Source organism: Zootoca vivipara, chromosome 16 (genome assembly GCF_963506605.1).
Source record: "Zootoca vivipara chromosome 16, rZooViv1.1, whole genome shotgun sequence".
Lineage (NCBI taxonomy): Eukaryota > Metazoa > Chordata > Lepidosauria > Squamata > Lacertidae > Zootoca > Zootoca vivipara.
In genome coordinates, this window is record NC_083291.1 from 37,959,747 (window position 1) to 37,973,889 (window position 14,143).

Sequence of the window (14,143 nt, forward strand, 5' to 3'; positions counted from 1 at the left end):
ACTCATTTTGTTTATTTGAACTACCCTTTTTCATTATTTTACATTCCTTTCTCCATCTTTTTCTCCTCCCTTTTTATGCCAACTGGTTTGTCATCAGAGGAGCCTCTTTGCTCAGGGAAGGAAGAAGCTTCAGCTCCTTGCTGCTGTTGGCTCTTGATCATAAAAAGCTGTTCTTCAGAGCACTCTGAAGAAGAGATTGTGAGGACAGTTTGTGATTTGGATTCTGGGTTCTGTGCAGTGCTTTTTTTCTAAGAAAAAAATGTTTAGGGGTACTCTCATTTTGACTAAAGAAAATCACCATTTTATAGTTCAAATCAGGAAAAATAAAGTTCTGCATTGCCCCCCCCAGAAAAAAAAGCACTGGTTCTATGTATTGGGTAGAGGGATGAGAAAACGGCTGGTTACAGCTGAAGTGTAAGAAATGCTGAAGACAAAAGAAGTCTTCCTTCTTTGTACCTGGTTTATGCATACTCCTTGGCTGTTCTCCCAACAACCTCAATATACCTCCATGGGCTCTGATGGTAGTTACCTTTTATGAAGTTTGCTTATTGATTTGAAAAATCTGAGTTGGGTATTTGCATAGTACCTTTTAACAAATTGTGGTCTTTGGACTTTTCACTCCTACGTACACCCCTTTTGTTTTCTATTATTTTAGTTACTCTTCCAACACTTAAACATGTGTTTAGCTTCTGTATGCCTCGGACACCTCTATGCCAAATAGCTCTAACCTTATTTGCTTCCTCTTCATACGATTTTGGGTTATCTGCTGAAGACAGGTTGAATGGGGGGGGGGAGAAGGGGTTTGTGGTAGGAGACAATGAGCTGGGTGAAGAATCCTCTGCAGCTTCAAGATGCCTTCCCCATTTTGAAAGATTGTCCACTTCCATGGTGGATACATGACTAACTCTGCTGCTGAGTTTGGGGTGGGGAATTCCTTTATGCATCTCCCCTTCCTTACTAATGGAAAGCCAAGGCCTGACCAGTTACAGAAGGAATAAATGGAAGGCTCTGCAGCTGTGTAAGCAGGGTAGGGATTGTTTTTCTGGTTTCAGCTGCCTTTTTCATACACTGTTTGGCTAGGATTGTTGGTTGAAAAGCTGGGCATTAAAAGCTGAGAGCAAGCTAGCCATCTCTACAGTGGCAGATATTTAGCATTGGTGAGCCACCCTGGATTCTTCAGTTGAAAAGCAAAATGCTGCCTGTAAGAAATAACCTTCCATTGCCTACCGACCAAATCAGTTTTGTGAAGTTTAGCATTATGATTGCTTAAGTTGTTGGAATTTTGACATTTTTAAAGGTGGGCATTGTGGCAGTGGCGGCAGCAAATATTATTAGTGAAGAAAAAGACACTCCGCTGTGGTCTCAGCTGTGCTTAGTGCTTCAGATGTTCTGTGATTAATAGTAAATCTTTTGGACTTCTGTGGAAGTTTCAAAAAGTTTCAAAAAGCACAATCAACAAGGGAGCTAGTCCAAAGCTGTACAAGTTGTGGACTGAACATATGATCTATAGTTCTGGTCTGCCTCCCTCTGCCCTTCAGCCTTATTCTCTTCTCCTGGCTCAAAGCCACTCAAATTGGAAAGCCAGCTTGACATGGCTATGAGTGAGCTGACAGCCATGGTAGCTCTAAGAGCTCACTTCCACTTGTTAGATCCAGCATGTCCGTTCCACTGTCCATGTGGCCCTGGGGCAGGACCAGCACAGCAACCACACAGCATGGCTTGAAGCCCAAATTCTTAGGGCTTGTACACACATTACTTTCCTATGAGAAGTAGCTAAACAGTAAAAAGTAACTGCTGCATTTACTTCTGCGTTGCAGTAGGTAGAGGGAGTGCATTAGAGGTCAACGAGAAACAAGCTTGTTTGCAAGCACAAGTGATACAACTGAATCACGTTAGTGTACTTTTCAAGCACAACTATTGTGGGGTGGATGTGGCAATACAGTAATGTGTGTACAATCCTTGAGCCTACGTCTCTCCAGATTGTTGCATCTTAGAGGCCCCAGTCCTGTCCAGTTTCTTTAGAGAGATGTGGGCTGCCTTTGCCCCTGGCATGTGGGCCTTAGTAAATATGAGGTTATCCCTGCAGGAAGGTCCCTGATGACAACTTTCCTCTTTTCTACACACCTGTTCTTTGCTTTCCAAGAACTTTCCCCACTCTGGTGCATGCACTTCACCATTGCTTCTGGCTGTAAGTGCTCCACCTTCAGATTCACGCATGTCATGCTTTCTGCTAGCTTCCCCCCCCCCCCGCTCCCCTTTTTCTCCTGTACCTGTCTCATTCGGCTCATTCCCTCTGCAGATTTTAGCTTGTGTATAGCAGCATGTTTAACCTCTTTTGGTCTTTGTAAAGGGTGGGGAAAGTGGTAGGGCCACCATGCACAGTTCTGTTGATGGTCCATTTTCTTCCCTCCCTTTTGGGAGTTATTGGGCTGATCTCCCAGCACCTGTTTCCTAAGTGCTCTTGGGAAGCTTCAGCCCTCACTAATGTGTGCGTCTCTTCTGTTCAGTCGGAGCCAAACCAGGCAGAGGGTTCTGTACGAAGAGACGAATCACCTATGGATGTGGATCAGCCGTCACCCACCACACAAGACACCCAATCAGTTGGTTAGTATCTGCTTTTTGGAATTGAGGGGTGGCTGTCTCTGAAGTAGAGAGACTGTTTTACCTGCCATAGGCCCTCCTCCTACAGGTATGAAGGAGTTGCCTGTCCTGGAACTGGGAAGGCTAAAGTGTGAAGGACTGATCTCTTGTTCTTACAGTGTCAGAAGGGTCCCAGCAGGGTGAGAAGGAGAAAGAGGAGCGTCCTCCAGATCTGCCTCTGCTAAGTGAGCAACTCAGTCTGGATGAACTATGGGATATGCTGGGCGAGTGCCTGAAGGAGCTGGAAGAATCACATGACCAACATGCTGTGCTTGGTAAGGTTCTGGGCTGCTGGAAGGTTGGGCTGCTTCAGGCCTCCCTGCCTCTTGGAACATCACCTTCTGCTCTCTCCCTACAGTGCTGCAGCCTGCAGTGGAGGCCTTCTTTTTGGTGCATGCTACAGAGCGGGAAAGCAAGCCCCAAGTGCGTGACACCCGGGAGAGCCAGCTGGCTCACATCAAGGACGAGCCCCCACCTCTTTCACCTGCCCCACTGACCCCTGCAACACCCTCATCCCTTGACCCCTTTTTCTCCCGTGAACCTTCTTCCATGCACATTTCCTCCAGTCTTCCCCCAGACACACAGAAGTTCCTCCGCTTTGCAGGTTAGTTCAAACTGTGACATATCTGGCTGTGTCCAGGGTATTAAGAGTAATTCTTTCATGAGGGCTTCAAAGGGGGGGGGGGTTCTCGGCTGTCTCTATCTCAGAAGGGGCAGCTGGTTTGCTGAGGGAGGGGTGTGTGGATCAAGGTGTGACTAATTAGGGAATATACTTGTGGAGGAATTTCATTAACGGGTTTCTGCAGCATACCTGGAAGACAACACAATAAGGAGCGTGCAGCCGAAACCTCACTTTTGATCTCATCTTGCAGAAACACACCGCACTGTGCTGAACCAGATCCTGCGCCAGTCCACCACCCATTTAGCTGACGGCCCCTTTGCTGTCCTCGTGGATTACATACGTGTGCTGGATTTTGATGTCAAACGGAAGTAGGTTTCAGGGTGGGGTGTTAGTATTCCGTTTCCTATTCATTTTAAATGATAATTTAAAAAACAGCAAGGAGACATCAGAGATTGATTGTAAGCATGCATTACTGTAGGAGTATGAGGTCTCACTTTTGATCTCTAGGGCAGATTGCTTGAATGATATATTTTTATTTATTTATTTATTTATACCCCTATCTAGGCTTGTGTGCTGACTTTTCTATTGGCTGTGATGCCCTCTAGGTTGGCTATCCAGACATTTCTAATTTCTTAGCATTGTTCAGCTCCTCTATTGACAAAAAGATCTGTGTGGGGCAGAAGTAGTGGTGACTGGATGGGTGGTCTTATTCAGTTTGATATGCTTCTTCCCCTAAAATTAAGTATAGTCAAAAGTGTCTCTCAGCCCCAGTTCTGAATCCACTTTGTAAGGGCTGGAGAGATGGCAAACCCACCTACTTTTCATCTACATCTGTAGACTATGTCATCTCTTGCATTGTTAGTGCTTTGCAAGTATAACTGTGAATAGTAATAGCCCTGGGGGCTGCCCGATGTGAGAGGTGATGGCTACATGCTTACTCTTCTTTCCAAGGTACTTCCGGCAGGAGTTGGAAAGGCTTGATGAGGGGCTGCGGAAAGAAGACATGGCTGTGCATGTGCGTCGAGATCATGTCTTTGAAGACTCATACCGGGAATTGCATCGCAAGTCGCCCGAGGAAATGAAAAACAGATTGTAAGCAACTTCTTCAGCTACTAGAACTTTTAGCATGCTGCTGTAATCAGAGTCTTCTTATGTGCACTGTTTTCTTTCTTACCCTTGCTGAGGACCTTTGCCCACGTTTTGTCTAAATGTTGATTTTTCCTTATTTTGTAGATGGAACCTATAAGTCCCTGCCAGCCTTTTTGTCCTAAAGCCATTCTCCACTTCTGACATTTCCTAATTATTATACCCTCTTCTGTTTATCAGGTACATAGTATTTGAAGGAGAAGAGGGTCAGGATGCTGGAGGTCTCCTGCGCGAGTGGTACATGATCATCTCACGGGAGATGTTTAACCCCATGTATGCGCTCTTCCGCACATCGCCTGGTGATCGAGTCACCTACACCATCAATCCTTCCTCCCACTGTAACCCCAACCACCTGAGCTACTTCAAGTTTGTAGGGCGCATTGTGGCCAAAGCAGTGTATGATAACCGGTTGCTGGAATGCTACTTCACCCGCTCCTTCTACAAGCATATCTTGGGCAAATCTGTCAGGTGAGTAGTGCCTTTGCTTTTAGGGATTTTGTTGAACGAGTCCATCTAAAATGCTTTCCTATCTTTCCCAAAACATGTTCCTAACCCAGCCAGCTTCCTTCGACCCTACAGGTACACAGATATGGAGAGTGAGGATTACCACTTCTACCAGGGACTGGTGTATCTTCTGGAAAACGATGTCTCCACACTGGGCTATGACCTCACCTTCAGCACAGAGGTAACCTGTCCCCTTCTCATATAAGTATTTTGGGGCAAATCTTTTGGAAGTTGAAGGATATTGAAGCTAAAGAGACAAAGGGCTATCACACAGAATGGGCAGCCATTCAATTTGGACAATTTTGAAGATGATTGATAAAAATCAAGAAATTGGTAGAATTCTGCACCCAGAGGTTGTACACATCCTGCCATGTGTAATATTAGGTGAAGATGACTGTATATTTGCAGGGATTTTCTGGCAGTGGGTACAGCCCTTTCCTTTTGAATTTAGATTTCTTTTGATCTTAAAAATTAGAATTGTTTACAGTGTGAGAAACAATGAGGCTATAGACATTGGCATTGATTATCAAGAGGGCAAGCACTGTAACAAGAATGACATTCGGACACAGTGTTCCAAAATAGTAAGGATGTAATTACCTGGTGATAACTGCCAAAGAGAGTTTTGTTGCCCCTGAATGATGGCTGCTGCTGTTCTGTTTTGGTTGTGTGTTTATATTTCACTATACACAAGGGCTATATCTGATTCTTGCAACTACATTATGGTGTTTTGTTAAGAGAAGCACCCATTGGATTGTAATTTGAGGCTGAGGGAGAATTTGTGAAACAGGAAGGATTGAATCAAGGCCAGTATTAAGTCATTCTGACTTCTGGTCTTTGTCAGGAAGAGCAAGGCAAGCCTTCTCTTTTCCCAAGAGAGATGTTCTTGTTAATCCAGTTTCTACTTATTGAGTACACTTCTGTCTTTCCTCCTCCCCTACCCAAACAGGTTCAAGAGTTTGGTGTGTGTGAAGTACGTGACCTTAAGCCCAACGGAGCCAACATCCTTGTGACTGAGGAGAACAAGAAGGAATATGTACACCTGGTGTGTCAGATGCGAATGACAGGTACGTTGGGGGAGTACACCTGAGAACAGTGGAAAGAACCTGATGATCTAGACCCATCTCTGCTAGAAGATGGGATCCCTCTACTTATTGACTTGTGTCTACCTTTTGAATCAACATTCCCTCCCTATACAAATTATCTCATAATTCATACTAAATTCTAAGCAAAGAACTAGTGTCACACCAGAGCTGTCCAAGAGTTGCTGTTTCACCAGATAAATAGCAATGGCCTGAAGAAAGAAGCCAAACTGTGTTTTTAAGGAAAAGTGTACAAACAGCAACAACAAAAACTTTAGTTGTCTAATTCAGTCTAAGGTCAAGGTGGTCATTATTTGGACTCTGTACTTGAGGCAAATTCGTTTACCAATCAGCTGTGAGAAGTTGTAAATTTTGCATAAATGTGCACATTTCAGTGTTTAGATTTTATTCCCTCCTGAGCTACAGTTTTTCCTCTTCTTGGGCTGCTTAGAACTTCCATTGCCTTCCCCACCCAGTGATAATCTATATTCCCTTCTGGCAGGAGCAATCCGCAAGCAGCTGGCTGCCTTCTTGGAGGGCTTCTATGAGATTATCCCCAAGCGCCTCATCTCCATCTTCACGGAGCAAGAGCTGGAGCTGCTAATCTCGGGGCTACCCACCATTGACATAGATGACCTGAAGTCCAACACAGAGTACCACAAGTACCAGGCAAACTCTATCCAGGTTAGCCTTTCCTTTCTAGCAAGTAACCTTTCACCAACTCTCTGTTCTCCAGGGTGTAAATGTCAAGGCCTAATGGAGAGGAATCCACTTGATTTTTCTTGGCATGTTAATAATTTCCTTAGTTTGTTGAGTTCAATGGGACTTTGGGTAAATTTGTATAGTATTGCAGCCTTGATATGTTTGACTGCAAGTTTGATTTTGGAACTCTGTTTGCCGCTAAGCACACAATGAGGTGGCTCTTCTCCTGTTGGGCATATATCACCGCTACCTCCTGTTTGGAAGGCAGGAAATATGTGACCCCCATCCCTTCTGCTATCCTCTCCCCCTATTGGCTCCTCTTTGTGTGGGTCCTTCTGGGCCCTTCACTTCTGGAGGCCTGCAAATTTCTCATGTTCTCAGAAATGCCAGCATTTCTGACCCCAGTCTCCACTCCTTTTGTCCTTCTGCACAGATTCAGTGGTTCTGGCGAGCCCTGCGCTCCTTTGATCAGGCTGACAGAGCAAAGTTCCTGCAATTCGTCACAGGCACATCCAAGGTGCCCTTGCAGGGGTTTGCTGCCCTAGAGGGCATGAATGGCATCCAGAAATTTCAGATCCACAGAGACGACCGCTCAACAGATAGACTGCCTTCTGCTCACACGTGGTAAGAGGCAAATGGATAAGCCCACTGTTAGTGTTCAAACTACTCCCAGTGTTCCATTATGCAGGAAATATTTTTATGTAAATAGAAGTGTGTCATATAATCACCCTAACTCCAAGAGGCCCTCCAAGCTTCTGTAAGTGCTGGGATTCACTGGTTATCATCTTGCGCCATAACACTTATACCATGACCCTGCTGAAGTGCCTAGCTATTTTACAGGAGCTTCCTTTCTACAGCAGTGTATTTGCTACTTTACCTGGAAACATAGTTGGTGATTTTGTGAGCCGGGAGGTGAGAAAGGGAATGAGTGTGTTTCTGAAACAGAGGCTATCTGTAACTTCAGTCATGAGTCAGTGGTCAAGTCCTAAAGAAAGAGGTGCCAGAACTCCAACTTTGTGCCTTGCAAATCCAAATCCCAGATGGAGAGTTGGATGGGGTGACTATTGTTTGGGATAGACATTCTGCACATGTGCAGAGGATTGTTCATCACTTCCAAGGGCTGAATTTTGACCTTCAGAACAGGTTATTAGGCTGTCCTCTGGTTGAAATTAAACATTGCTTTCTTCCTCCAGTTTCAACCAGCTAGACCTCTCTGCCTATGAGAGTTATGAGAAATTGCGTCACATGTGACCAGGCTGTAGATCTGTAGGTTTTTGTCAGTAAAGTGAGCATGGCCTACAGATTAAGATTTCTGGCCAGTGTGGGGAGGGTGAAGGTACTGTCTTTTGCTCTCATTTTGAACAAAGAAAGGCATTTGGCTTTGCAATCAAGCTGTTTGGTCCCACCCCCTTACATTGATGCTTTCTTCCTCCAGTTTCAACCAGCTGGACCTCCCTGCCTATGAGAGTTATGAGAAATTGCGTCACATGCTGCTACTGGCCATCCAGGAGTGCTCGGAGGGCTTTGGCCTGGCGTAAGGGTGACTCCAGCTGCCATATTTTTCTACTGTCAGACTTGGGGAGCAACAGGAGGGAGTGGAACTGAGCGATGCTGCTCCCCCTTTTCCAACCACCTGTGTGTGTGTGTGAGTGCCCTGCTGCCCCCTTACTGAAGAGAGCCAGAGACCCCCAGCCAATCAGCCGTCTTCGGAGGTGGGGCCGGGGTGCAACCCGGAGAGAAAAAGACAAATTATATATATAAATATATATATATTTTTTGGTTTAGTTTGCATTTCTTAATTTGTGCTTGGAATGTGTTGATGAAGCGGCGGGAGGGAGCGTTTGGATTCTTTTGTTGGTCTCTTTCCTTGGCACCCATTTGCTGCTGGAAGGGAACCTAAGGTTTAAAAAATTCCAAAAAAAGGAAAAAAAATAAAAAAATAAAAGCGCACTCTTGATAAGAATGTACTGTGCCTGTGTGTTCATTTTGGTAAGAGTGGAGAGTTCACCTGGCTTTGGGAAGATCTTCTGGAGATGAGGAAGGAGCCAGTAAGGCAATAGCTGAATGGTAACATGCATGCTTTGCATACAAAATGTTCCAGGTTCCATCCCAGGCATCTCCATGTACAGCCGGTTAACACTTGTGACTGAAATTCTAGCAAGACAAAGATTACTCAAGTAGGATGGGAAGTCTATTGACAACATGCCCACCCCAAATAATGGTCCTCCATGTGGTTGTTTCCTGTCTGCGTAGTGTTCTGACAAGCTGGGGTAGATCTTGCTTCTAGCACCTATGACTGTGGTAGAGCATCTGCTTTCCATGCAGAAGGTCCCCAGTTCAATCCCCAGCATCTCCAGGTAGGGCTGGGAATGTTATCAATCTCAATATCTGGAGAGCGTCTGCCAGTCAGTGTAGGCAATACTGAGCTAGATAGACTAATGGTCTGACTTGGTATAAAGCAGCTTCTTGTGCCAGTTTTCACCACTAATTTTATTTGCTGGAAATGGGCTGTGTATATTCAACGTGAGAGGGAAGCAGCTCTCTTGATTTTGGCAGTTTGGGGAAGGTAGGGTAGCATCTCTAGTTATGTGTCAGAGGTATCCAACAATAAATCACACAGAATATGTGAAGTTAACTCTTCATTTGAAGATACAAGGTCTGCTTAGGGGAGCTAGGCCTAACAAGCACAACAATTATTGGTAGGTATTGCCCCTTATGGAGGCTGAAGATCCGCACCTTCCCACAGCTGCCTAAATCTCGTCCTTTCCAAACAATCTGAGACTATGCCAATGCGCCTGTCTCTACTCCTCTCCCTTCATCGCTCTTCTGGTCCTAGGCAACCAGGGAGGTAGGTAGCTTGCTTGTTGCAGGGGAGATACCCTGACTTCTTCACCAGCCTGTCTCATCTGCCTCTTGGACGCCCTCCTCTCCTGCTTCACCTTCTGTTTCTGGGCTTCTCTCTGACACAGACCCTTCCTGCTCACTAAACCCTGTTACCTTTTCAGATTCTGACACCTCCTCCTTCCAGGCTTCGCCCTCCGATCACTCATCGCCATCCCACCACCATTCCTCTGTGTCCAGCCAGTGCATGACATGCTTGTATTTTATGAGATCACTAAGCCAACATGCCATTTTGCATCCTGAGCTATCAAACCTCACTTCCTTTAACCAGGTTTGTACCACACAGCACTTTGGCAAAAATACCTTGGTTATGTCTGAAAAGGCAAGATGCTAAGAAGCTGGCAGTGCTTCTCATTTAACAGGTTGGGACTTGAGTGTCCAACACAAGCTCCCTGTCCTCCACCCCACAATGCAATTTCCTGTCATCCTATTTCTATCCCTTCTGCCACACGAGTCCTTGCCAGAAATTCCTCTGTGAACTCAGTGAACAATCTCGGAAGACCAGAATAACTTCTGAATCATTTATTCTGGGCACTGAATCTCAAAGTGGAGTGTTTTGTTATTTCCGAATACCTAATATTAATACATACTGCATTGCTACCTATTGTTTGTTGCTTTGGTAGAGGATTAAGACTCCCAGATTTTGAAATGGGTGGTCTGGTAGTAATGGGGAATGGGGAAACTGGCTCTCCAGATCTTGTTGAACTGCATCTCCCATCACCTGTGACCATTGACCATGCTGGTCCCAACATCACCTAGAGGGTCACTAACCCCAGCACTCCACCTGGAGAAACATCACTTGGAGGCAGTTAATGAGCCAGCAGAATGGTGATGAAACCTCTTGGTTTTCTTATGTGAGGGGCAATGGCTTCTTGCCCACTCTGTCCTCTGAAAGTCTCTTTAAAATCTCCATGTCTATTCCTTTCTGTCCCCTACTGCTTCATTTAGGGCAAAATTGAACGACGCTACTACTTTTATGCTTGTGATCAGGAGGGAGGAAACAGTTTGTCCAGTTTCTGTCTCCCCAGCAATAACAGCTGGGCCTAATGTACAGATTTCTGTACATTAGGCCCAGCTAAGAAAGGTAAAACTCATTCAGAGGAAAGGAAGATGAGCGCTTTTTGGCAATCTGCTTGAACTTTTCAAAATGAAGTTAGAGATCTGCACTGGGGAGGCAGCAGCTAATTTGCTGACTTTTTAACTAGTAGTGAAGCTACAGCTGGGCTTAACAACATGGTGCCTATAAGACATCATGGGCACCATTATATCCTTAGGTTTTGTGAGTGGCAGGGGAAATGCTCTTGTCCTCTGTCCCCTTTGCCATAAGTTGGCAATGGGGATTATTGTTTCCTCCTCGAAAAATAACAGAAGAAAGCAAGTGGGAAGAGTGACTCTCCCACTTCCTCTTTTAGCTCTCTGTGCTTCTCAAGGCTCAGCTGAGCAACTGAACAGAAAGTGGATGATGGGGGGGGGGGGATAGGAGGGGAAGGGAAATGGCATGACTGATGAGAAGGCAGGGGCAAGATAGTGGTATGTCATGAAAGGAGACAGAATAGAGCAGGCTTCCTCAACCTCTGCCCTCCAGATGTTTTTGGCCTACAACTCACATGATCCCTAGCTAGCAGGACCAATGGTCAGGGATGATGGGAATTGTAGTCTCAAAACATCTGGAGGGCCGAGGTTGAGGAAGACTGGAATAGAGCAAGAATGAAGGATGAGTGGAGACAGAAAAATGGGGAGTGGTGTCAGATTGGGTGAGAGGCAGAGGCAATGGAAGAGCCAGAGAGAGAATTCATGTGCATAAATCCTTACCTGAGTCAGATGGAGTAAAATGAATCCTCTTAAAATTATTCACCCCCAAAAAACAGAACATGTCTATCTAAACTGACTGACTGAACTGTAAAAATAATGGATCCACTGCTTTCCACCACTGACATGAAACAAAAAATGGATGGTCATTGGCCCAAATAATATTTTCAAGATACTCCCTCAAAGCCATCATTCTGTGATTTATTGTGTTTTGTTGTTATCCTACATAAAAATCACGAGGATCCATGCCTTGAATCAGTGTTTTTCTGTTGCTGGCTAGCAGAAGATTAGCGTGTTGTTGTTTTACTGTGCAGTACACCAATGTAAGCTTTATTTCAGGAGGTTCCATTTTAATCCTAGTGGGACGCAGGTGGCGCTGTGGTCTAAACCACTGAGCCTCTTGAACTTGGTGATCAGAAGGTTGGTGGTTTGAATCCTCCCAATGGGGTGAGCTGTTGCTCTATCCCAGCTGCCAACCTAGCCAGTTCGAAAGCCAGTTCGAAAGTGCAAGTAGATAAATAGGTACTGCTGTGGTGGGAAGGAAAACAGCATTTCTGTGCGCTCTGACGTCCATCATGGCTTCCTGTTGTGCCAGAAGCAGTTTAGTTGTGCTGGCCGCATGACCAGGAAAAGCTGTTTGCGGACATACGCTGGCTTCCTTGGCTTGAAAGCGGAGATGAGTGGACTGGACTTAACCATCCAGGGGTCCTTTACCTTTTTACATTTTAATCCTACTGGATCCAACCTTTACCCAGATCCTGTGAGAACTCCCAGAACGTGCTCTTTCTCTTCTTTCCATCTGCCAGGGGCAGGGGGAAAGAAGCAACTGAAGAGGGAGTGATGCCCATCGCACTCTCAAAATCCCAAATGGGCCCCAAACCATTGGCAATCCTTGGCCATGGTGTCTCTTTCCTGCTTACTCTGAGGCTGTTTTGCTAGTCGGGGGCAGTAATCCTCCTAAGTCAAAGACAGCCATGGCAATACTCTTCCTGCTCTTAGTCCAAGCAAAGGTAGTCAGATGCTACAGAGTACAACTCCCATTACCCCTGACCATTGTCAGTGTGTAGTCTTGCTTCAGTTTTCCTTCCCATCATTCTTGGACAATTTGCTCTTCCAATCTTCATATGACACTTTCTTTAGTCCAAATAGCCTCATGCTGTCTACTCTGCCAGCAGCTGCTCTCCAGTGCCTCAGGCCCTTCCTTCCCTGTCATGTTACCTTATTTAGCTGAAGATGCTGGGATTGAACCTGGGCTCTCCGCATACAAGACATGTGCTCAGACCAGTTGGTTGGATAAAAATCATGTAAATAAATAACAGAATGGATGCTTCCTCCAAATCATCCAGCAAAATGGACATTGAACTCTTCCAGCCTAGCACTTCTCACCGACTCCCCCAGGCCTGCTGCCTTCTCAGTACTGTCTCTCCCCCCCAACCTTTTTGAAAAAATTATTAAGAGATTCCCATAATACAGTAAAATTTCAGCCACAAAAAAAATATAAGTTGAATGCAAAGTCTTTAAAAGTAATTCTTAGCCCTTACCACCCACAGTGGATACTAGCTCCTCCCGGCTCTCACCTGGATCTTTATCCTCTCAGCCTCTCGCCCTGGGAGACTGACCTTTCCCTTTTTCTCACACGGGGTCCTCCATCAACCATCTACAACCCCTCTGAGTACACGATACCTGGGTGTTAATAAGGGCCCCAAACATAGGGCTCTGAAGAAAGAAGAAAAAAGGAGACGGAGACAGACAAAAAGATACTAAAAGAAAACTGATTTTCCATCTGCTGGTTACATTAAAAATATGATTGTTCATTGCATGCTAACATCTATCTTCTCCACTTTCTGTTAAACAATATTTATTTTAATTCAAGGTGTCTCATTTTCTTTTTCCCATGAAAAGTCCAAGATAGGTTCCCTAATTGTTATTATTGATAAATGTCAACCATTTTTTAAAACTTTACCTCTGTTAATTCCCTCCACCATTACTCCATATTGAATGATAATACCGTAAGTTCTTCTGTCCATGTCCACCTTAAAGTCTCCCCACTGTGATCACACATTGGGCCAATATTCCATATCCCCCCTCATTATACCTACATTAGGTCATGTCCAGTTCCATATGTTCAATTCCATTTCCTGTTGTATTTTCATTTCCTGTTGTATTTACAATAGTATCCTAATCCCATCATCTATGACCTTGCATTTGCTTTTTCTCCAGAAAGAGTACATTAATTTTAATAGCATCATCCTCTAAAATTCGCTCCAGGTCATATGCAGAATATTATCTCCCTGCTAGAACTGAAGGAAGGCCAGGACTGAAGTTTTCCTAAAGTCCCCCCCCCCCAACGCTACCAGTACCATATCCAAATAATTCTTCATCTCACCATTTTTTATTTTATCTTTTCCTTCTCCAAATCCTTGTATGGAAGTCATTTTCATTTTTAAAATTTTAATTATTTCATGATCCAGTCCTGCCACTTTTCCATCAATTTGGTTTGAATTCTCCAAGTGTTCTCCATTTCCATTTTCCATATCATATCTCTCTGGCTCATTTTCTTCATCAAACATTGATCTGACCATTATTAAATGTTCAGCCATCAACTGTTGAACAATACCAGCAGTCACTGGGAGATCCAAAAGTACCTTAACCATACTGGATGCTTTTGATGTTCCAGATATTATTAGCAACTAAATCCCCCTTAATATTTCCACAGCTGCAACTGTGTCTTATCTCAAAA

At 44.7% G+C, this 14,143-nt stretch overlaps 1 protein-coding gene across 11 annotated transcripts in view; it reads left to right on the forward strand.

Moving 5' to 3' along the window:
* HUWE1 (HECT, UBA and WWE domain containing E3 ubiquitin protein ligase 1) overlaps positions 1 to 8,656 on the forward strand; it is a 105,592-nt gene extending 96,936 nt beyond the window's left edge. For 10 of the 11 annotated variants that reach the window (XM_035140350.2, XM_060268831.1, XM_060268837.1 and 7 more), the window contains 11 exons: positions 2,508 to 2,604; positions 2,760 to 2,915; positions 2,999 to 3,244; positions 3,513 to 3,630; positions 4,214 to 4,354; positions 4,589 to 4,876; positions 4,988 to 5,093; positions 5,859 to 5,976; positions 6,494 to 6,675; positions 7,127 to 7,317; positions 8,129 to 8,656. In XM_035140350.2, coding sequence (XP_034996241.1) covers positions 2,508 to 2,604; positions 2,760 to 2,915; positions 2,999 to 3,244; positions 3,513 to 3,630; positions 4,214 to 4,354; positions 4,589 to 4,876; positions 4,988 to 5,093; positions 5,859 to 5,976; positions 6,494 to 6,675; positions 7,127 to 7,317; positions 8,129 to 8,231 — 1,746 coding nt within the window. In that variant the 3' untranslated portion in view covers positions 8,232 to 8,656. Of the gene's footprint in view, positions 1 to 2,507; positions 2,605 to 2,759; positions 2,916 to 2,998; positions 3,245 to 3,512; positions 3,631 to 4,213; positions 4,355 to 4,588; positions 4,877 to 4,987; positions 5,094 to 5,858; positions 5,977 to 6,493; positions 6,676 to 7,126; positions 7,318 to 7,886; positions 8,101 to 8,128 lie in introns of those variants that run through there. The other variant, XM_060268836.1, reaches the window with a different exon arrangement.
* Positions 8,657 to 14,143: the final 5,487 nt, after the last annotated feature.